Genomic DNA, 23,685 nt, shown 5'->3' with positions numbered 1-23,685 from the left:
TGATTTTTTAAAAGTCTATGGCATTTTAATGTTTTAAAAAATTTTTCAATGTGAAATAAAATTTTACGCTTGTTTCAAAATCTATTATCTTATATTTATCAACTGCTTTTTGAAATTATAAGTGAATATAATTAAGTATCAATATGAGCATAGCAAATATTGCGGGATGCCGTAAATGTGTGTTGCGAGAGTGCTACTGATGGCCAGGTAGGCAAAGTTGGAGGGTATGGTTAATCTGATACTACTTGTTCAAGGTAATGCCACTGCTGTTAATTAGTAGTAATGTTTTTATAATTTCCCTCATTTTTAAAAAGAAAAACAAATTTGTTTCTCAAATTTTTAAAATTTGACACCCACCCTCAGAAAAGTTAAGAATTTAAAATAATATTTTTAGGCGGTAGATTCTTTCATTTATTTTCATGTGTGAAATTAATTATTTTTATTTTTTAGTCAGAGAGAATATTTGACATGGCTCTGAAAACAGATGATGAATTGTTTCATGTTGCCTTGTATGACTGGCTAATTGAAAACAATGACTCAGATTATTTGCTCTATGTAAGTTCTTCAAACTTCCTTTAATATTTTAATTGTCAATTGTTATGATTTTAGGTAAGATTTTTCAGAGTGATTGTTGAAGAGCAAAATGGAAGCATTAAAGTTGTTTGCAATTTTAGAATTTTGTGAAGCTTTTACACATTCAAAGCATAACTATTAGGGTTCTTTTATGTTTTTTAAATACTGTTTGTTGGTGGTGGTAAAAATAGTTTTAAATCAAATTTTTCAAGCACAGAGTAATATATTAAAGCATAAAATTAACTACTAGAAAATTTTGTATATAAATATCACGAAAGTTGGAAAATATTTAATGATAATTCTTGAATTTTCTTTCTTTTTTTTTCTTTTCAAATCAAATATCAATTTTATTTCTGCGTATTATTTTTAGGTTTATGAAACCTATTATGTTCAATAAAAAATCATTTATTTCATTTTTAATAAATTTCGGCTTTTGGAATATTAATTGACGAACCCACATGAGAAACCTTTTACTAAACTTGTTAAAAAAAGTAATTTCAACACCTTTTTTTAAAAAAGCTTTAAATAATTTTCAAAAGTTAAATGCTTTGATGCAATAGTGAAGATAATTTTATAATCAATGGTGAAAATCATTTTTCTTTAATTGAATATTTATGTTATACATATTTTCCATGATTTCAAATGATTTATTAATCAATTTTAAGAATGTTTTTAGAAGTAAAACAATCTGCATGCTTTTTAAACTAATCTTCAAAAGGTCATTAAATTTTCCAGGGCAGGTGTAAGGAGAAAAAATGCTTTACTGCGCTCCGATTTTAACACTAATTCGAGATTATATATATGTAATATGAGAGTGCCATATTGAGATCACATGGATGTAATCTTGGGCAGCAAGAATCGAGAAAAGATCATTTAATTTATGATATTGTGGGTTGTGAAGGTAGAATCATGTGATTGCAGTAGTAGTAGTTAGTTATGCCAAGAAAACATAGTTTTAGAAAAGATTTTTATTTTCTGTAAATTGCTAAGAATTTAATTGGATACAGATTTTGCTACACTCCTAATAATTTTAAATTTTCAGCATGCAGTTTAAATATTACACAATTCTCTTCACTATTTTTATGTTTTAAAATGATGCAATTCAAATTATTTCTGTACACTAACATGAAATGGAATATTTTATACTTTGACTCTTGTTAAACATTGTTGAATTTAGTTTACTTAAGTTTATAAATTTCAATTCTGTAATTCCATTTCTATAGCTTCCAGAGCTGTCCACATGGTATTTTTTACCAAAAGTTTTACAGTTAATAATACTCGGACTAATTACCAAATGTTGTTTTTTCTATTACATTTTACTCCATATACATTTTTCTACCTTTGTACTTAGAGATTTCTGCATCTTATAAGTTTTGCACAGCAGCTAAACAAAATGAAATGCAAAGTTGATCTCCAAAAATAGTGCTACACTATCAAATATTTTAGTATATGGATATATTAAAGTTTGCTTTTAGCTAAAATATCTGCTTAATGAATATTTTGTTTAAATTTGTTGTGTTTTGTCAAATAATATAGATAAAATAATAAAAGTTGCTTGAACCGAAATTGTCTGCATATGACTAGTATTTTTTACTAGTCACATGCATATTTTTTTTAAACCTCAATTATTTTTTCTTTAACAAACTTGTTCATGATTTATTGTCCTCAAATTAACAAATGACTGAATGGACTGAAAAAACTACACTACCAGGGATGTCAAATACTTGTTACAACAATCAAGAAGTTATTTTAGATTACATTGTCTTGTCAAGTAGCATTAAATTTTCTTAGTTATTTTTAATATGTAATGTGCTGTTTTTAGTAGTCCATTTTTTTTCTTTGTTTCAGTCATAATTGTTTCAATAGGTTTTTAGTTGTCTAATATCAGTTTTTTCCCCCTTTTTCAGATAAAATCTCATTTCCTTGAAGATTATTTAAAGCGTCGTGCTTCAGTTCGACCAGACAATTTATACATCTTGAATTTACTCTGGAAATATTATGAAAAAAATCAGAATTTTTCTGCTGCGGCTAGGGTTCTTGCTAAATTATCTGATAAACATGGGTAAATATAAGATTTCTGTTCTAATAATTTACTTCTGATTATTTCGGAATTAACCTTCATTTATTATTATAACAATAATTTGTAAACAAAATCTCACCAAATAATATAAATAAACTAAGTATGTATTCTAAAATTTTTTGCGCCATGTTATTATTATGAGCTCAAAAAATCTTAAAGTTCTTAACTTATAAAACTGTAATTAAGGCCCTTAAAGATATTTTTTTTTATACTGCTTGCTTTTAATTTTTGGTGTTTAACTTTCCTTAGATTTTCCTTTCGTTAATTTTCTTGCATGTTATGATGCAAATTTTTTTGGCATCTTGGTAAATTTTTATTTATTATTTCTTATATATGAAATTCATTGTCAAATTAAATATGTACCTAAAATAAATACTAAAAAGATGAACAGAAGCTATTTTTGTTTTGAATGGATTAAGAAAGTTAAATAGTAAAACTAACATTATTTAAACTCAGTGTTTTGGTAAGTGAGTTCGTTTTTGAATTAAAAAAATTTTCATAAAATTTTTAAATTTTCATACAATTTTTTAGCATTACAATCATGAAAACATTGTCTAAAATTGAGTTAGTGATTTGAAGAAGAAAAAAATTATCAAAATCAATTGGCTTGAGTATTTAAATTAGTATTATTAATAAAGAATAAAGCAAGTGGCATTTATTGTAATAATTAAGCATACATGTTTGACCAAGGTGGGGGAAAAAACCGAAATCAGTGAAAGATTGGTAATCAGTTTTAAGAGTTACAGGGAAGCACAAATACAAAAAAAAAACATTATATTTTACCAAGGATAGTTTACTTTGTGCTATGTAGACTAAGACAGAAAACAATGTGAATAAAACACAAATGAAAGTATATAAATGGGCATACTATACAAGGTTGGCAAGTTTCTGCCGAGGTGGTTAAAACCACTGGTAGAAACCGGTTAAAACTGCATGGCAGAAACCCTTTTCTGCCACTTCTGTGGCAGAAATTCAGAAATCGACATAAAAGTAAGTACTCAGATTAGCATACAATGGATAATTCTTAGAAAAAACAATTAAATGCTAAACAAAGTACAATTTATTTACAAAATTAGCACCACTCAAAATCAAATATTAACATTGTTTGCACTCTGCAGTAATCTATAGCAAAAGGCAAGTTTTGATGCAGTTTCTAAACCTAAACAATTTCTCAATTTGCTATGCACGAATGAGAAATTTGAGAAGATTCTCTCAAGTTCAGTAGAACTAGCAGGCATTGCCTTTAAGGAAAAAGCAAGATTTGTGAAACTTTCTTCCTCTATTGCATACTTTTTAAAACTGGACCATCATCAGGGGTCTGTCCAGGCCGAATTTACTACCGTTTAGCGGTACCTTCACAAATTCAACTTTAGGAAAAACGGTAGTTTCACAAAATACTTTTTGTTAAAATTTCATTTTTGTATCCCTTAAGAAACGATAAATCCATATTCTTGTGTTGATTTTTTAATATAATTTTTAATTTTTCACAAATTACGTCTAAATTTTCACAAAATAGGTACCTGTCAGAAAAACCTAGACAGACCCCTGATCATGTAGCAGCTGGGGTAGTTGTCAAAACTTAACTGGAAAAATAAGTTTCAGGAAATGGGGCCAATTTGTTTTGCAAAGCTATGACAATAATATATATTTACAAACAATGAATTAAAAAGTTCTTTACAGTTACATGGAGTTACATTTTTGGGTTTACTTAAACAAAATGTCATTGAGCAATTACTAGAACTAATATAGAAGTTTTTTTTAGTTTTTACCGGTTATAACCAATTACTTCCACTGGCCTGGCAAAAGCCAGTGTCTGCCAGCAAAAAGCCAACCTTGATACTATAGTTTCAGTTCTATAAACATGAACCTTCCTCAGTGTCAATGTGTCAGTAGAAAAGTGAAGGGACATACAACACTAAAGTGGCTTAACTGATAGGGACAAAGGAACAAGGAAATAACTAGGGATAGATAAGAAACAGGAGTGAGGTGATTTGACAGGAACCCTACTGTAGGACAAATTTCATTAAAATAAACTTCCAAATATTGGGAAGTGGTGGCGTTCATTTGAAGTTTAGGCACGGAGGAAGGTTCTTGTTTATATAACTGAAATTATAGTATGTTCATTAATGTGCTGTCATCATTTGGGCTTTATCTTAATTCAAGTTGTTTTTTGATTTAATCTACAATATATTCTCTGAAAAATGTAGCACAAATAATAAAATAAAAGCATAGAAAAGAGCTGAAAAATTTCTTTTTTCATCTCTTAATTAAAGAATTTTTCATTTGCTAGTATTTTCATTAACCAGTGCATTAGCTGGTATTACTTCTTAATTGCTTCCAGCAATGTTTTTTTTTTTAAGCAGGTGGCCAACTAAGCCTTTTCTTTCTTTTTAATTCTCATTGCACTTTTATGGATTTAAGTAAGATTTGGTATACTTCTCACTTTATAATATAATGACTATCTTTAAATTATTTTCTTACCATTTTGTTGTTGATCTACTCCCTTAAATATGCTATCATTTATATATTATCTTAGAATCTTGCTAGGAGTGCTAATTACTGTTAATGTAAGCGAAGAATTAAAAAAAAAAACGAAAATCTCTGATTTTAAAAAAAATTTCTCGTAAGTATTTTTGCATTGCGAAATATTTGCGGTTTTTATGTAAAATCGCATCGATATTTTGCGGATATCATCGAGGAAATTCGCTCCACAACAAACTTGCTACCTTAACTATAATTGAACTTTTATTAATATTTTTATTCTGATCTATCTGGTTTTTATTCTAAATTAATAAAAAAATATATTAATATCTACAAGACAATACAAAACTATATTTAAAACTATAAATTATACTTTACAAAACTATATTTAAAATGTAATATAGGTTTTGTATTTTCTTGATTATAACAATTCTTGCGTGTGAAATATTTCAAATACTACTATGAAATAGTTATCATGTGATTTATTTTTGGTAAAATTTATTATATTTTTCTCCTTTATGTTATCAACTTAGATTAAAATGATTTTTCTTTTTTTATGAATCAAATATGCAATCATTGCTGTTTCATTACATTTTCTTAGCTATTGTTTTGAATGTATGATTCTTTAAGAAAAATGCATTTCCCTTATAGTATCACATTTCATTTTCTGTTTTATATGAAACATTTTATAGTTTAATTTGTTTTTTGAAAGCAAGTTATTTTCAACAGTAACAACCAATTATAATACTGTTACCTCTTACAGAGTTGAAATCAGTTTATCTCAAAGAATTGAGTATTTATCTCGAGCTATAATGTGTGTAAAAGGTTCTGAAATGAGAATATCTACTAGTGGAGAAGGAGAATTCTTACATGAATTAGAAGAAAAAATGGAAGTAAGTTTTTATTTATAAGCAATTATTCTTTTATGAGCATTCATAATGTGCTCTTGAAAAATTTTTTCATTGAATTATATTCTGTTCTTTGCTATTAATCCATCTTGTGTGGTGAAAACCTAACTATACTTTTTCTTCATGGCATGACACTTTTATAGTAAAGTTGTTGTTTTTTTTTTTGACAATGTAGAAACTTTTATAAGATTTCTTCTTGATAGTTTGTAAAATAGCTTTAATGATATTGCTGCAAGCCTTTTAATTACAAAATTATTTCTGATATTTACTGCTTGATATTTTGCTATTGAAATTATTTATATAAACTAAATTATACATAATTTAGTTAATTATAAGCTGAATGAAGTTCAATGAAAAATCACAAAGTAATTTTTGTTAATCAAATTAATATTTATTATTGATTTGAATGCAAACATAAGTAAAACTGTCTACTATTATAATTTCACTATAGTTCTAGTATATTATAATTTTTGAAAGTAACTCAATTAAATTTTGGCCAGCTTCTTATGTTCATGTGGTAAAGTAAATAAATGTGTATAATTGCACGTGTATCAACAAATTTCATATCTGAATTCTGCACCTTGCTCACTTTCTTTCTGTGCAGTCCTCAATTTAAATGCCTCATCCCTAAATATGCTTCTGACTGTACAACAATAGCTTTGCCAGATTTGCATTATAACTAAAGTAGGCCAATATACTTCTAAATCCCTATTCCTCATATCAGTTGTGAGTTTCTTTTCTCAAAAATTTTAGCAGGTTTAAACTTTGTAAAATTTTGGTAAAAATTGTTCCCTTTTTTTACTGAATTTTTTTTTCCTTCTGTTTTTGAAGGAAAATAATATCTTTGAAAATCTATCAGTAATGTATATATCATGGAGTACAGAGTGGGTGGCAATGACATTCTTACTTTAGAAAATTATTGTAAAAATAGACATGTATTCTTACTTTAGAAAATGTTTTGCTATTGCTTTAGCATTGCCAATAATTTCAGTTTCGAACGTATTTTGAGATGGCTGAAGCAAAGAAAAGTGCATAAAAAACTACTCCATATATTTTACTAATATTTTGTTATAAACGTTAGTTTTGTCAAACCATAAAAAGTTTAAAAAAAGTAATTTTTTTCTTTTGTGCTAAAAATTCAAGCAATGGTTCTAAAGTGTTTATTTTGTGTAATTATTTATCTGTTAATTTTGAATGATGCTAATTATAACATTATTGTTTTTAGGTTGCACGTATTCAACTACAGATTTTGGAGGCTCTACAACAAAAGAGGACTGAGGCTTTACAAAGAAAAATGCCCATTAATCAGAAAGCTGTTGATGATGCTATTAATGCACTCAACTCCAATTTTCTCCCCATACAAGATGTATGTTTTTTTTAAAAAAATATTTTAAGATTAAATATAGTATTAGAATTAAATGCGTGTTACACTATTTATTGTTTTCTGTATGTTCCAGTTATATGAAAATTATGCGGAGAGATACAATCTTCCGGAATGCTCATTAGCAATTATGGAATGCGGAGCAGTTGATGACGATCATCGTATTAAATCATTATGGCAAAGGATTATTGAGAAAGGTATAGTGAACTTAACATATTAATTAGTAAATATTTCTTTTATAATCTTTAACTTGAATTTCTGTTTATTTTTGGGGGGGGTTGGGATTTGATTCTCAGTGGCAGGTTAATGTCCATCTTGCCTTATGTCGGTGCCTACCAGGGCGTGTTAAGACTACTTGTGCGCAATGCCACAATCGGAAAATTTTGAAGCTTTATGTCAACCTGTTGGGGGAATGTTTTACTTTTATAAATAATTAAAGTTTGAAGTAATTTTTTTAAAAAATTTTACCACAAAACTGTATAATTTAAAACTAATGCTTTTCAGGACTAATGTCTAAAAACTGAATGTTAATTTTCTTATTTAGTCTGCTTCTGTATTGTTTTCTTTATATTTTGTGGTGATTTAAAAAATACAAATTTAGAAATTTTTTTGTTCTGTTAAGGAGTAAAATGTTATGCTTGTAAGCTGCTTGTCTAATGGCTTATGCTTAATGCTTGTTACAATCAAGTGTTGTTTAGTGATGTTTTTTTAATTGAAATATAAATGTCATTTTTTTTATTTTTAAGAATAGCTAAAAAAAAAAAGTTAAAAATAACAGACTTTGTACCTTACTATTGCTCACTTGCTTAACACTGTTGAAGAGATTAGGCAGTTCTTTTCACTTCATATAAGCGTAAGTCATTTGAACAATTGCTCATTAATTTCTGAAAGTATTTGCCTACTTCTAATGTTGTTTCAGCAGCTGAGCGAACTTCTCCCTAAGGTCATTTTTATGTGTGTAAGAAACATTTGATCCAGTAGACAGTGTACATTTTTTTAAATAGCCTTTTGTGATGTAATAAAGTTAACTGAAACCCCTACATTGGAGAAATTTTGCTTAACCATGCCATTGTGTTCTCTAATACAAGTCCAAACTTTCAACCTATTGGGGCATTGTAAATGTTTTTTGCAAAATTTTTGTAATTTTAAAGAATACTGCATTAGTGTGAATGTTAAATGAAGCACAAATGTCTAAACTACATTCTGATATTGTTTTTTGAAAATTTCTTAAAAATAAACTTTTTAAGAATCGTTATCTTAAAAATGCTCCTCTTTCCCTCAATATATTTAACAATGATTGACAAAAAATATATATTTTCATCATTCTTATTAAAAATATTACTATACACAAAATAATATATTAAAAAATAATATATTAAAAAATAGTTAGTCTATAAATGTGTGGCAACAGTTTGTCTGTTCAATATTTGATTTTACTATCTGGTATACAACATTTTATTTTTAATTTGGTCCGAAATATCAGAATAAGAAATAAAGAATAAGTTTAACCTTTTTGTTTTTGTAACCTTCTTTTTAAAGTTTAAGATACACCCACATGGCTTTCTAAAAAATTTCATCTTTCTAAAATTTCAAATATTGCAAACTTATTTACTCAGGTTTGCAGTTATAGCCAAATTATCAACATATTTATATTTAAAAAAAAAAAAAATCTTTAGCTGTTTCTTTTAATAGACATACACTTTTAAATATGTTGTAAATGTTAAACATTTTTAGAAAAAATAATGAAAAGTTTGTTTATTATTAATAGGATGCTTAATTTAATTTCTTTTTAATTTTTTCAGAACTGTTGGCAACAATGGGAATGATGCCAGCTTCCCGAGTAAAGGTTTTGCAGCAGAAATTAGCACAGATTAGTCAGCTGTATGTTAACTCTGAAAAGTACTTTCCAATAGGTATGAAAAAATTTTAATAATTGTTATGCAAGCACTTTTGGGAAAATTAGATTGATACCCCTGATTCTGTTTATGCACCTTAGTAACATTAAGTATTTCAAAAATCATGAAGGGAATGCAAAAAGTCCTTTGGGATGCTTAATCCTAAAAGGCAAATAAATAAAATAAAAAAAAGGTCAAACAGATTTATGTAGACGTAATTATAAAACTTTATTTAGATGTATAAAAAGAAAATTCCTTGTTTCTATGAATAGCTGGAGGAGAAAATTAAAATGATTCTAAGGAGAGAACTAGAACTTTATTATTATTGCAGTGTGTGAAAAAAAGTAGGACAACATTAAATTGAATTAAAATATATTTAATTTTCATTTCATCTAAATGAAACTTTTAGTTTGACTTCTGTTACATAATTTTGTAATAACACTTTTAGCATATAAATAATAAAGTTTCGTTTCATAATATGGGTTTTACAAAAATTTACACTAGCGGGATATGGGGAAAAAAAGTGTAAGTACATGCTCTAAAATACTTAAAATTTTTGCCAATAACCAAGAAAACTACCCTTTTTTGAATCATTTGAATAAGCCGAGTAGTCATGGATCCTGAAAGATCTCTTAAATTGTCCACAGAAAATTTTCCCCAAGGGTCTTTGATAGTGGAGACTAGATCCTGTTTGGGTTGATATTTTGTGCCTTTTTTATAGACTTTTCAGGCTAGAAGTCCTGATGGGTTTTTGGTCGGATTAAGATCAGGACTCCTCACCGGCCAAGGCCAACCGATTAAAATTACAGAATTAGCTTTAAACTTCAGTTTTGTGCTCTTAGAATCGAATCGAAGCATTATCCTGTTGAAAAATATAGTCCCCTGAAATAATCACTGGCACTTCAGGTAACGAACATACTCTTAACGTATCAACATATTTGTCGGAATTAATTTTACTGTTAACAAAGACTATTGCAGGGGCTCCATATGCCACAAAAGCCTTCCAAACTATCATTGAGCCTCCACCATATTGACGTTTGAAAAACATTTACTCAGAAGTAATCAAAACCATCAGATCCATCAAGGTTGATTTTTTTTTCGTCAGAAAAATGTTCAGTCCATTTGTGAGCAAGTATGTATTTTTTGGCAAAGTTAATTCTTCTCTTATGTTGATTTGTTAGAAGTGGATGTGACACTAAATTTCCATTCAAAAAGATGAGAATATTTATTTGAAACATTTTAAACAGTCCTTGATGAACATGATAAATTCAAATTTTGTGTAACTTCATTTTCAGTTTCTTCTTTCTTTTTTTTTCTTCTTTTTTTAGCAAATTCCCCCTTTTTTAGCAAATTCCCCTTTTTTGTTGATGAGTACAAATTTCTGGTCTCCCAATTTGTTTTTTCACACCATACATTCTAGAATTTTTTAGGAAATTATGAACTTACTGTTTTAGATCTCTTGATTCTTTCTGAAATTTCCCATCCGCTTAATCCCCATTCTCGAAAAGCAGAACGAAATTCCTTTCACAAACCAATTTTTCAATCTTAAATTTCTATTTTCAAATATGCAAATTTTTCGAATATTAGCGAAGAAGAAACAATGTTCTTATACTTTATCATTTAGATTTAAAAATCAAAAAGTAAATTTCAACAGGTTTATATTTAGACATTTTAATTAGTTTAAACAAGAAATAATTTAATTTTACTTCTAAAATTTGCTCATAATTCTGTTAATAAGACTTCTAGAATTGGGGGTTTTTTGCATGTCCTTACTTTTTTTCGCTCACTGTATAAATGATTACTATGAATTAACTGAGGAAAAATAACATTTTTGCTTTTCTTTCACCTTGTGTTTGATTAGTCCTACCAAAAGCATTGTTAGCTCAATTAATGCTTTGATAAAATTGCCCTTGATAATACAAATAAGAAATTTTGTTTTGAAATTCTTTATTCTATGTCAACAAATAGCGTAATTATGAATGTGCCTTTTTTATAGATGTATTGATAAAAAGGTGGACAGTTCTTGTTTTAAATAGGATCCCTGAAAATTTAAAAGTCTTGGATACTAAAGACCGATAGTTTTTAAGGTCTAGTGGAATTTTTAGGTTGAAAAATTCTGTAATCTTTTGTCAGTGTGCTCAAAGCATTATTTAATCAATTAATTTTTTATGTATTGTCATATTTATTGAGTGTGACATTTTGTGAAATTTGAAATTCACTTGATTTTCATTACAGCTATTTGTACTTTAACATTTTTACTGTGATGTACATGTTAATGTTAAAAAATAAATCTAGTTATCATTAATAATAATCACATTATTATATAAGATGTGTCAACTAATGTATAAAAAGTGACTTTATTTAATAAAATTTATGATTGAATTGGGTATTCTGTATAAAGAGTTCAACTGTTGAATACAGTTACTAGTTGTAAGAATAGAAATGTATTTTTATCTACTCCTACTTGTCTTTAATTTGTAAAGCTCAAGATCAGAGGTTTTGCACATTGTACCTAATTTGATTTCTGTTTGGCAAAATGTGCCCCCTCAACTCATTCATGGATACCAGCTTGTCTGACAAATAAAAAATGCACAATGCTCATCACATTACTACCATCAGCCTTAATCTTCTTCACCCCTTGGCAAATAACTGGCTACTGCAAGAGTGCTTTACTTTACTTTTTCAGATTTCATTCATAAAAGTGAAATTTAGTAGATTAAGTACAGTAAAATAGATGAAGAGAATACGAAATGGTAATTTCTCTTTGAACATTTCATTCATAACATTAGTAAAGCTTGAACAAACATAGTATTAATTATAACATCAACAAACTTGAACACCGTTCGTTCTGAGACCAAGCTAGCTTGCGAGGAGGAAGAAAAGGTAAGTGTCAGTTTTTCACATAACGGAGAATATTTATCACATGGTTGCTTTTGCCTGAAAACTTAATTTGCCAAGTTATGGCAGTGAGAGTTGCAAGCTCTGTAAAGACTTCAGACCATGTAATGCTTATGAAACCATTGTTTTGTCAGTATTCACCTTCAAATTATGAATCGTAAATGTATTTTCTTTTTCAGAGTTCATCATAAAAGTCTTGGAATTGAAAACGTGTTGCTTAAATTTTGAAGTATCCTGGGTTTATGAGACTTTGCTCAATCTCGGATTGTCCATTGTTGATTTGTTGAAGATTTACCATGCTCTGTATGACTTCAAAGATTCTTGTTGGATGCAATGTGAAAATCCACTGCATCTACTTATGGTGTTAGCAAGCCTTATTGAACATTATGCTGATATGCCTTCAATTGTTTCACTGAATGAAAGGTAAGTTGTTGTTTTTTTTTTTTCCAATGCTATCTTATAATATATGTTTGCTTATAAATGGATACCATGAGAAAAGGACGAACCGAGTTTCTGAATAATTGTTTTGAAAAGGAACTAGATGGTATTTTTCTAAGTGAACTGTTGGAATCCGTGACTGATTTATATTCCTTGAAGTGTGGTTTACGTTGCGAAACTTTTAGAAATATGGAGAAGTGGTTTCACTCAAGTCTGATCTCATCATAGAAGAAAAAAACATCTTTGAGAGTTGAGGAGAGATTTAAAAGCAATTGTCTAGAACAATATTATATGGTTGCAAATAAAAGTAGTGGTGGTACTGCTGTTCTTAGCCTGCAAAATTAAATTTTGAAAGCTGAAACTCTATGGTGTTTGCATGTAGCTGAGAATATTATTTCTTTTACATCTTGTTCAGATACAGTCAATTTATTCAAAGTAATGTTTCCAGATTCTCCCATACTGTTGGCAATACAACTTAAAGAAGAAAAGAACATTGCTTATGTACCGAACCATGGTAGTTCAAAATATTTTGAGTCTTTCGATGAAGGATGTTGGTAATGCAACTAAAACATTAGCATTTGATGAAAGTTCTATTGTACAGAACAAGCGGCAACTAAATATATATTCCAGTTATTGGTCCAGTCAATTCAATTTAATAACATGATATCTGAAAAGTGTATTTCTAGGCCATGCTACAGCTGACATTGTTTTAAATGAACTTTTGGATGTTCTTATCTTCCTTTAAGATCCCATTGTATATAGTAATGTGTCGTTCAATGGATAATCCTAATGTTGACAAAAGTGTGATGAAGGTTTCTAATGAAATTTTTGCTTACTGCCAACTGGCAAGTGCAATTTGCATGTGTATAATAATATAATATTTGCATGCAAATAATGCATTTAAATTATTTCTGAATACATTAGTAATAAACTTTGATGAGTTTGCCAATGTTGTGTATTTTTTTTAAAGAACAGTGCTCTGCGTAGGGAAGTTTTTAAATATATGGAGAAAATAACATAAAAGTTTGCACGGTTTTTATTGAAACATGTAATGGTAGGTGGCTTACTGCCAGCCTTGTTGTTTAGCAGCTAATTTTTTAAAGGCTTAGGTTTTTGAAGTTTTTTAGTATGAACTTTTTTTTTCTTTGATTTATACTCATTTTTGTCTGTTCGAGGATTATGCACTTAATTTTAGATAGGGGATATGTAAAATTAAAACTGTTCATTTCTTACACTTTCAATATTTCATTCTTGACTTATTAGATTTCAAAGATTTCTTTTTACGACTCATAATCGCTTCTGATATGTATAGGTATAATCTTCTGTTGTGTAATGAACAATGCTGTAAACCGTTTTAATCCTAACCAAGTCTCATGTGTTACCCCTAAAATTAATTAAAAAAATTTTGAAAATTTAAAAAGATTTTTTTGTATTTTTGTGTTTGTATTTGTAAAAATTTTATTTTTTATAAAAACAAAATCTAATCCTATATTCAAGATTTTGATTTCTAATATAAACTAAATAACTTATGTTAGTGGATCCAGTATGTTGCTTTTGGTAAGTTACCTAACAGTATTTATTTATTTTTTAGGAGATCTTTCACAACATTCTGCTTGGATGTGATGTCAGGGTATCTTGTTGATCTTCAAGCTATGGATTCTACCATACCAAATGTCACTAATCTCATTTCCAATTTCAAATCTGTTCAACGTAAGCTAGAAAGATTGCCCTGATGTTAGAGAAAAATAGCTGATTAATATAATTTTTAATATAAAAATTTTTTAGCCCTTTTCTACAGACTTTTGTACAAACCTTAACTTGAACTTTCAAGAAGAGAAAAGTTAGCATGCATGTAAATTGAATGGAAGGAACAGCTGCTATTTTCTGTGTGATCATTCATCAATTAATGAAAAAAAAATATTGTGCTATATTGTTTATTTTCTTATTTGTTTGTAATTATTAATTATGGGGAAAAAAGACCATTGGTGCACTTATCAACTCATTCTTTTCATGTTAGTTATGTCTTTTATGAAATTTCAAATTAAAATTCATTAATTCATGTGTATCTTTTTAATTCATTTTGTGGAGTAGTAAAAACATTTTGCAAAATTATGTATATCTTTTATATCTTCTAAAAAAATGTGTAATCTTTTTCATTGTGATGAATTTTTGTTCAGAATTTGATTAAAAATTGAATGAAGTATTTTGTCTAAAATATACTTTGCATGATCTTTAATGTTTTTTTCTCAATTTATTTTCCTGAAATAAGTTTCATGGTGCGTAGCATTTTTAAAAAGTGCTTAAAGGTGCTTATTTTTTATTTCTGTTTTTAAAAACCCTTAAAGGTGGTTCTTTCATTGGAGGCTTTTAAAAAGTACTTAATATTCCTTTTTCGAAAATTAGATTTTTTTCTTTACCTTGTCGATTTTCGCTACGTATTGTGCAAAAGCGTGGTTTTCACAATTCATTCGACCACAATCCATTTCGGCGCACCGTCGGTTCAATCATTTGACATGTTTGATTAAATATTTGCATGTGCGTCTATTGAGTTGGGTTTGGTGAGATCCTAGCACTCTCATGTGCAACTGTGCTGCATTTTGCAAGATAATCTTAAATTCAGGCTTTATTTTCCACCCTCTGAAATCCAACCTAAAAATGTTTCTATCTTTTTATGAAAAGAATTCTTTGCCAGAAATTAGTTATTTTATCATGATCATGTAATGTCTTTGAAAATTATTTTGCATTTTGTAAATGTATATAGTGCTTAAAAATATTTTTGAGCACTATAGCTTAAAAAGTACTTAAAGGGTGCTTATTTTTGGTTGAAAGATTTGGCTGCGCACCCCGAGTTCACTTTCTTGAAAAGATAATCAAATATTACATAATATTTGGATCTAATATTTGCTGCCAAGTATGGAAAGTATTAGTAATTCTTAAGGGTATTCCTCTAAAACTATCACAAGACTTCAGAATTTATTTTTATAACTGCTGTATGTCTGTGAGAGCTAATAATGATCATTTCGTCCCTGTATAGTTAGCATACTTTGTTTGCTGTTTGAAAATTGTGCATAATGTTATATTTAGGAAAGCCACAGTTTTATGATAATTTTATTTGTTAGTATTTGATTAGTTATTTCAATGCTGCATTACTAGTACTCATGAAAAAAATTTGTAAAAATCAAAATTATTTGTTGATTTTATTAATTTTTATTTAGGGAGCCAAATTTGCAATTTTTTAAAAACTTAATAATTTTCTTTTAAATATTCAAACGGTGTATCCCTTTAAGAGCCCAGTCAGTTGTTTTGGTAAAGATAGTATACATAGTTTAAAATTAAAGTATTGCCTATAGTTTAAGGCTTTCAAACTGTGGTGGTTATTATTCTTAGCAGGAACACCTTTAAGTAAGGCACTGAATTCTATTTACAGGGAAGAAATATCCTTTATGAATTCAAAAGTTAAGTTTCTAAAAGAAATATGTTTTTTGAAAGAAATACTTTTGTAAGCATAGAGGAGTGTGGATATTGATTTACTTATTTTTGTTGACAAGAGAGGATAGGTATAAAACCATTAAAAACGTGCCTGCAGTAAAATTGATAGTACAACTTCATTTTTAGAAGGCATGTTCAATGCAACACTAATACGGATTATAAAGCTTTTTCTTTTCTTTTTATAATCCATCACACTAAAACCTCAAATACCAAGCCTCTCTTATATTCTCATAAATTATACGTCATTTATTGTTTCTTTGTTACAGATAACATCTTTTTATCCATTTATTTACCAAATTATTTAAAAATTACCAAAAACATATAAGATGTTTCAGCCCTATTAAAAAATGTCTCTTAAACATTTAAACAAATATTTTCTTTATTCAATATTTTCTAATTTTTTCATGAAAAGACGGGACTCTAAATAACAGTCAGAATTTGATACTTGGCTATAGTTTGTCTATAAAAAATCTTAAGGCCGTCTGCTGCTATGGAAACAAGAAATAGTGCATTTCAAAGAGAGGAGCTTCTTTCTCCCCTGATCCCCTTTCTCTCGCCGACCAGAATCAAAACCTGACTTAAATAATGACCTGACACCCCTACTTGAAACTAGTTAATCCTTGTAATCATAGTCACCTCCACCACTCCACATGAATGGCTTGGAGAGTTCTTTACATGGACAAACTACAATGATACTTCGAGAGCAGAAATGATGTCATAAAAACATGAATAACAAAATACTTGTGCATATATTTTTTTTTATTTCATAAGAATAATTAGAGATATTAAAATGTAAACCACATTCATAATGAAATTAATAGTTACAATATTTTCATATTTGTAAGTTTTTTCTAAGTATTCAGGTGTGTCATGATCTACAATTTTAATTTCTCCATTTGTCAAGCCTTATCTTGGGTACTCATCTGTAAAATAAATAAACTAATGAGCTTACGTAGATAAGAATATAACTTAGTAAAGAAAGCAAATCATGCATAAATATTTTAATAAATTTTCAAAACCACATAAAATAACGCAATTTAAGAAATAGTCATCGCCTGAATATAAAACCTATTAGGACTTTAAAAGTTCCGAGAAAAGATCAACACATTATAAAATTTTAATACACATATAAAATCAAAAATTAAAACTTAGGTTTATAACTAGTTGAAAATGTGAAATAATAAAAAATTATGAAAGACTTTCTTGCAAAATTGAATAAGGCCTTTTGCGTATCTCGCCATCTAATGTTGTCCTTAATAAAAGTCCTGGCCTGTTTCCATGCAGAAATCCCTAAGTTCCTTTTCCAACTTAATATCATACTTGTAATATAAGCTTTGAGTCTTCCTCTTGTTCTTTTCTCTTTTGGGGACTACAAGGGAGACACAGATATTTTTTTCTCTGGCGTTCTAAGTACGTGATTCAACTAGTTCCTTATTTGAGTAAGATTGCCCTCATCTGCTGTTTTCATTTTGACTTTTTTCAAAAGTTTTTCGTTTGTTATCTAGTATGGCCAGAAAATTTTAAAAATAAATCTCAAACATTTGTTCTGAAAGTTTTTTAATTTTTGTTTTTCCATTTGTATCGATCATTCTATATCTCTGAACCATAAAGTAAAACTGCCGCCTCTTAAACTACTAATTTTGCTTTTATTTCAATATTTGGTTCCCACCCCAAAATAATTTATGCAGTCCGTTCGATTTGTAACCATTAGTATAGTTAAAGAATGGAAAATAATTAGTGGGAAAAAGATTATTTTACTTTTGGAATTATCTTTAGATGAGCAAGTTTAACAATTGAGTGCAAATTTTTCGTTAATTCACTTCTTTAGTGCCGGAGTTATGGCAAATTAACATGAAGGGGCTTAAACCTCTAACCTCTCTTCTGGCTAAACTATTCGAACCGTACTTTTTCAGATTGCGGCTACCCCCTGCATATTTTCAGAATCAAAAAAGTAAGTTCTTTTTTTCTGATTTAATTTAACAACGTCAGTTCTAATTATTTTCTATCTTAATATTTGGGTCCTTGAACAGTAAGGATTGAGTTTTAGTATGTAAAAATTTGTTATTACTTTTTTTTAAATGCCATTTGTTTGACAGCTAGGCCATTAGACCACAGGCACTTAGTTCAAGACACCAGGCCATTAGTACAAGTCATTCGTCCAAATTCGAAGCAGTCATACAAAGAGAACATGTTATGAATTTTTGCCTGCTCGACGGAGCGGTGTAATCATTCATGAAAATTATGTGGCAGGCAATCTTTCTGGGAAGACTAACACAGAGATACCAACTTGCTCCGGGCAGCAAATATATATTTTAAAGTGGTAGTTTATCAATTGCGATTCTTGGTTTAATAAATTCAATTTAGTATATTTTTATCCACTACTATTTCTAAATAATTCGTAGGCTTATATAATTCACCACTTAGTATTTATGTCATGCTATACCTTTTAAAAAGTCAGCAAAAATAGTCAAATATTTGGATTGCCTGCTATTTAATATTTACCGTTTTTTTTTAATAATTATTTTGGCGTTTCCGGAGCAGTTTTTATCTCTGCTAGCAATGTGTTATAATTATCACATCATCATATTTGTTCAATTTGTTGTTTATATTTAATAAAATTAATTGTATTAAATGTCGGCCATTTTTATTCATTGTACTATTTTACTCAATCACTAAGGTAAAAAAGTAAAATGTTAAATATTAAACAATGTCTTAACGAAACAGATGGACGCGATCGCGCACCATCAAAAGTGTGCGAAAGTTGTAGCACATGGGTAAAATGCTAAAGAGTAAACAATGTTTAGGCGAAACAGATATTCTCGATCGGGCCCCATGATGAGTCTTAAAACTCGGCGAAAGCTGTAATACATTTAGAATATAAGTAAAATGTTAAAGAGTGAACAATGTTTAAACGAAACAGACGGACAAAATCAGCGAGTCTTATAAGTCGGCAAAAACTGTTACACATTTAGCGTTGTAGAAAAAAAGTATTGACGTGTTTAATTAATCAAATTTATCAAAAATCAGTAAGGCTTTTTTTGTTTGTTTTGCTTTACGCCCTGTAAAATCAGGAAATCTTGAATTCCATTTCAGGACATTCATTCTCCTAAATGAGACTTAAATTGCGCTATATACATATGATGATACTAACCAAGAATCAACATCATAAAATCTATAATTTGGATACAACTTGAAGTATGAAAATAAAATATACCTCGATATGCGGGGGGAAAAATGGCAATTGTGCTTTATACATGGAGTCTTGATAATTCGCAAATGGAAACAGACAAACACTGCTGTTCAAATAATAAAGCTTTCAACTCTCATTGGGAGATAAAAAACGATGTAATTAAGTGTTGAGTTTACAAATCGTTATCTTAAAACTCATCAGCGTTTCCAGACTAATTTAATAATGAACGTTTACAAACACAAATGTGTGTTTATCAAAGTGTATATATTTAGAAGAGGGAAAAACAAAGTATTTCATTCCGATCTTTGCTGGAGAAGTTTATTACCCACTACATATTAATAGTAAAAGATGTTTTTATTTGAGAAAAAATGTGAGTTAATGGCGGTAGAAATAAAAGCTTCCAAATAGCGTTTTTTTTATTCCTTAAAAAAAATATATATATATATTAAATATATATGTATATATATATATATATATAGAAGAAAAGATGTAAATATGGGCACCCTCTTTTGTTTTTTTGATAAAGTTACTTTCAATTTGAAAAATTCTAGATTTTTGTCTTTCATTAACAACTATAACAAGTTTCCTAAATGCGAGAAGGCAAAACAATGATAAACATCAATTATTTCATTTGAAAAACGAAGATTTTCAAAAATCTTTCAAAAAAGCACCAGAAAAAATGGGGTGCAAATATGGGCACTCTTCAAAAAAGTTACCAAAAATAGTTTAAAAACAGGATAAAACATTACAAAATGGTAGAGAATTTATTTATTACAGGAAAAAAAATTATTTTCAGAAATCGCAAACATAACTGGTTCTTTCAGCCCCGGCACAATCTAAGTGTGCCGACATTTCGCCATATTTCACCCACACCTCTTCCCGAGTGTCTTCAGAGAACAGTCCGACGATGAATCGCCTTTCTTCTTCCCACCCCTGCCCCCTAGCCGGTCTCTTACCCCGGGAAAACTCAAGGACGTCTTCTTGAGAGCACTTTTGTCAAGCGACTTGGTCAATTGATCCTTGTATGGTGATGAGGCTGGACCTTGCTGCTTTGCGTCCACGAATAGTTGTTCTCTTCTGAAGGATTTTCACGTGGTTATGGTTATCTCTGGCCAATTCAATGACGTCTGGATTTCGACCATCTAAGATGAGTAGAACAGTCCTTTGTTCAGTAGGAATGAATGAAGTGAGTAAACCATTCGGAAAACAAATTGTTTTGAACCCATCCTGAATGATGGACTCTACCAATTGCACCATCAGGACATCCTCTCATTAGAACTTGGGTCATGTTTGTTCTGGGTTTTGCTGTCTCACGTAAAAATTTACTGAAATTTTTTTTGTTGCTTAAAAAAAGGTGGTGTAATTATGAGAACCCTTTAAATGGGGGCCCATATTTACACCAATCCCACTTAAAAAAGATGGCCACTATCACATGTAACCTAAAAACTTGCATGACTAAAGGTGTGCTTCAAAAATGTTGCTTAAGATCCCCGCTTTCCGAAAATCACTGTGAAATTGTTTTTAACTAAACATAAGTACATGAAAAGAAAACGATTTCACGTGCCTCTCAAAAGTTTGCAATCCAGAATAAACACCAATTTGCACAAATAACTCACGCTGCATCCACACTACTTGAAAGAATGGTTCAAACTGTTCTCTACTATCTTATATTAGCTAATGGCGCCATTTACAGTCCTCGCCGCCAGCCTTCAGTACCTCCCATAGTCACTAGGGAGGGGTGCCCATATTTACACCTGTGCCCATTTTTACACCTTCTCCTCTACTATTATTATTAATATTAAATTGTTGTGATTTCAGACGAAGGACGTCTTTTTAAAGCTAAAACGGTAGGAAAAAGGGGAAAAAATATCCATTCATAATAATAATGAATCAATAAATGTATACTGCCTTTTTTTTCCCCATACATTTACATGGATCACTCTTTGAGAATGACCGAAAATATTTTTAAAAGTGGCGGCAAATGATTGTCACGGGTGCCAACTTTCTTCGCATTCTTGGGGAAATTTCTTCCAGGGATAGCTAAATTAATGTTTTAAAATTTGATGTAAAGTTATTTTTTACACCACTACAAGTAAATAATTTAAAAATATATATAAAAAGCCACATTGTAACTGAGATTTATTACAAGATTATAAACAGTTAAATATTTGAGCTATCCAGCCGCCATTCTCTCTCTTATTCTTTCCTGATTATGTATGCCAAAAGTACAAGTCACCTAAAGATTATAATCAGATGAAAAAGTGATGTGCCCGCATCCGTGAGCAGGTACTTCAAAAAACCACCTATCAAGTCAGTCCTGAGATTTCGTGGTAAAATTTTTTAAATTTTGCGAAAATTATGAATAGCTCTGAGATTTATTGTATACCACTCTATAAAATACTTCGCAAAAATCGCAGTAGTTGGCAGTCCTTGATTCATGTAGCTGTTGGAAGTTTTAATGGTTTGAATAACAAAATAATTTGCAAATATAGAGTTGTAAATATATAAAAGATAAAGTTGCAAATATAACAGTTTTATGAGGTTATTGTAAATTTTATTGGCTTTACTTTTCAGCCAATTTTACGAATTCAGTTGGCCATATTGCAACAAAGATATTTAACTTTAAAATATTTTTTGTCGATATACTCCTATACGACAAATTGCTTCCTCGAACTTTTTCTATCAGTTTTTTAATTTTTCTAGAAAGCGGCTACCCTGATATAGAATTATATGTAAGGTTAGCATACCCTCCAACTTATGAGGATTTTGAAAATAATTCTTTCTAGTGGTAGCGAACCAAAGTAGAAATTTTTAAAGCAAATGGATCTCTCATAAAACTTTTATCAGAACTTAAGAATCTAGCCATATGGCCTGCACTTTTATAAGTAATAGTGGACAAGTTAAGCTAAAATCAATTTTTTTTAAATATTAAGACATTAATTTTGCTACCGTCGCGCTGAAAAGAAGATTTCTGAAACTACGGAAATTCCGTAGCAGTTGGAGGGTATGGGTTAGTATTATTTTCTTCAATTACTCCGTAACTTCCGTGTTTTCAGGAAATATTTTTCTTAGTGCTAGCAAATCTTGTTAATATTTTAATAAATAAAATGTAAAAAGAATTTTGCCCACCAGTACATATAAATAATTTCAACACATACAAAAAAATATAATGATATCACTTTAAAAGTGATAAGTCATTAGAATGATATTAATAAATGTTTGGAAGTTCAGACAGAAAATGTACAAAGATTCCTTTTGTTTTAAGGAATTTATTATTTAATTCACTACCCCTGGAAAACAATTTTCACGATCCTTAAATGTTGGATGATGTGCAGAGATGCCAGCTTGCTCCGGACAGCAAATATATATTTTAAAGTGGTAGTTTATCAATTGTGATTCTTGATTTAATAAATTCAATTCAGTAGATTTTTATCCGCCACTATTTCTAAATAATTCGTAGGCTTATGTAATTCACCTCGATATTGCACTTTTGTTATGCTGTACCTTTTAAAAAGCAAACAAAAATAGTCAAATATTTGCAAAATTTACTTTGTGGTTATTTACCGTTTTTTTAAATTATTTTTGCCTGTCCGGAGCAGTTGGCATCTCTGGATGTGGGAAAGTTCCGCAAAGCTGCTAACCAGAAAATCTTACCTTCCCCAAATAATCAAAACGGTAGCCAAAAAATAAATTTACATAAAAATCTTCTCAACCTAAATAATAGGTGTTTTTTTATATTCACGATGATTACAGGATCTCGGAGTCAAGCAGCTGAAAGTGGCACTTACCGATTCGCTGGAGTTGAAAGTCGATTGGTTGATGGCTATCTAAAATGTGAATTAAAATAAAGATGGTTAAAAAAAGGGAGGAGTTCACTCAAGCGTGATCCTAGACAGTGGCGTACGCAGAATTTTTTCAAGGGGGGTGTTCATAATTTTCTGAAACTACTAAAAGAAATTCGAGTCTGTAATAAAGCACTATTATTTCCCTAATTTAGACAGCTAGACAATTTTGACTTTTTATTTAGACAACAATGTTTAGTTAAATTTTGATTTGATTTTTTAAGTTTAAGAACATAATATAATATCTTCTAAAAAAGGTACAATGTAAAAAAAGTCCAATGGTGGGAAGTAACACTTTGAGGGCCACTTTCACATTCATCAAATTTTGTTATGCTAGAAACCTTTTCTTCAACGGAAGTATCACATTTCTGTACAGCAGAAAAACTTACATTGGTACTAGATGCTGTCACCTCACTAATTTCTTGTCGCCGTTTTTTCTCAAAATAATTAAAAATTGTTAAATTCTTGCGTTTTGACATCCTAAAGATCCAAGAACAGCAAATATATATA

General features: G+C 29.3%; 1 protein-coding gene across 1 annotated transcript in view; it reads left to right on the top strand.

Annotated features, from left to right (window-relative positions):
- LOC107456302 (nuclear pore complex protein Nup154) overlaps window positions 1-14,869 on the top strand; it is a 61,387-nt gene extending 46,518 nt beyond the window's left edge. Inside the window, exons 29-36 of the mRNA XM_043047871.2 lie at window positions 451-555; window positions 2,481-2,635; window positions 5,898-6,027; window positions 7,268-7,408; window positions 7,500-7,620; window positions 9,226-9,336; window positions 12,396-12,639; window positions 14,246-14,869. Of these exons, the coding sequence (XP_042903805.1) occupies window positions 451-555; window positions 2,481-2,635; window positions 5,898-6,027; window positions 7,268-7,408; window positions 7,500-7,620; window positions 9,226-9,336; window positions 12,396-12,639; window positions 14,246-14,387 (1,149 nt within the window). The 3' untranslated portion in view covers window positions 14,388-14,869. The remainder of the gene's footprint in view (window positions 1-450; window positions 556-2,480; window positions 2,636-5,897; window positions 6,028-7,267; window positions 7,409-7,499; window positions 7,621-9,225; window positions 9,337-12,395; window positions 12,640-14,245) is intronic.
- Window positions 14,870-23,685: the final 8,816 nt, after the last annotated feature.

Source organism: Parasteatoda tepidariorum, chromosome 6 (assembly GCF_043381705.1).
Source record: "Parasteatoda tepidariorum isolate YZ-2023 chromosome 6, CAS_Ptep_4.0, whole genome shotgun sequence".
Lineage (NCBI taxonomy): Eukaryota > Metazoa > Arthropoda > Arachnida > Araneae > Theridiidae > Parasteatoda > Parasteatoda tepidariorum.
The sequence above is the reverse complement of the archived record's forward strand: the minus strand, read 5'-3'. Positions and strand labels throughout refer to the sequence as shown.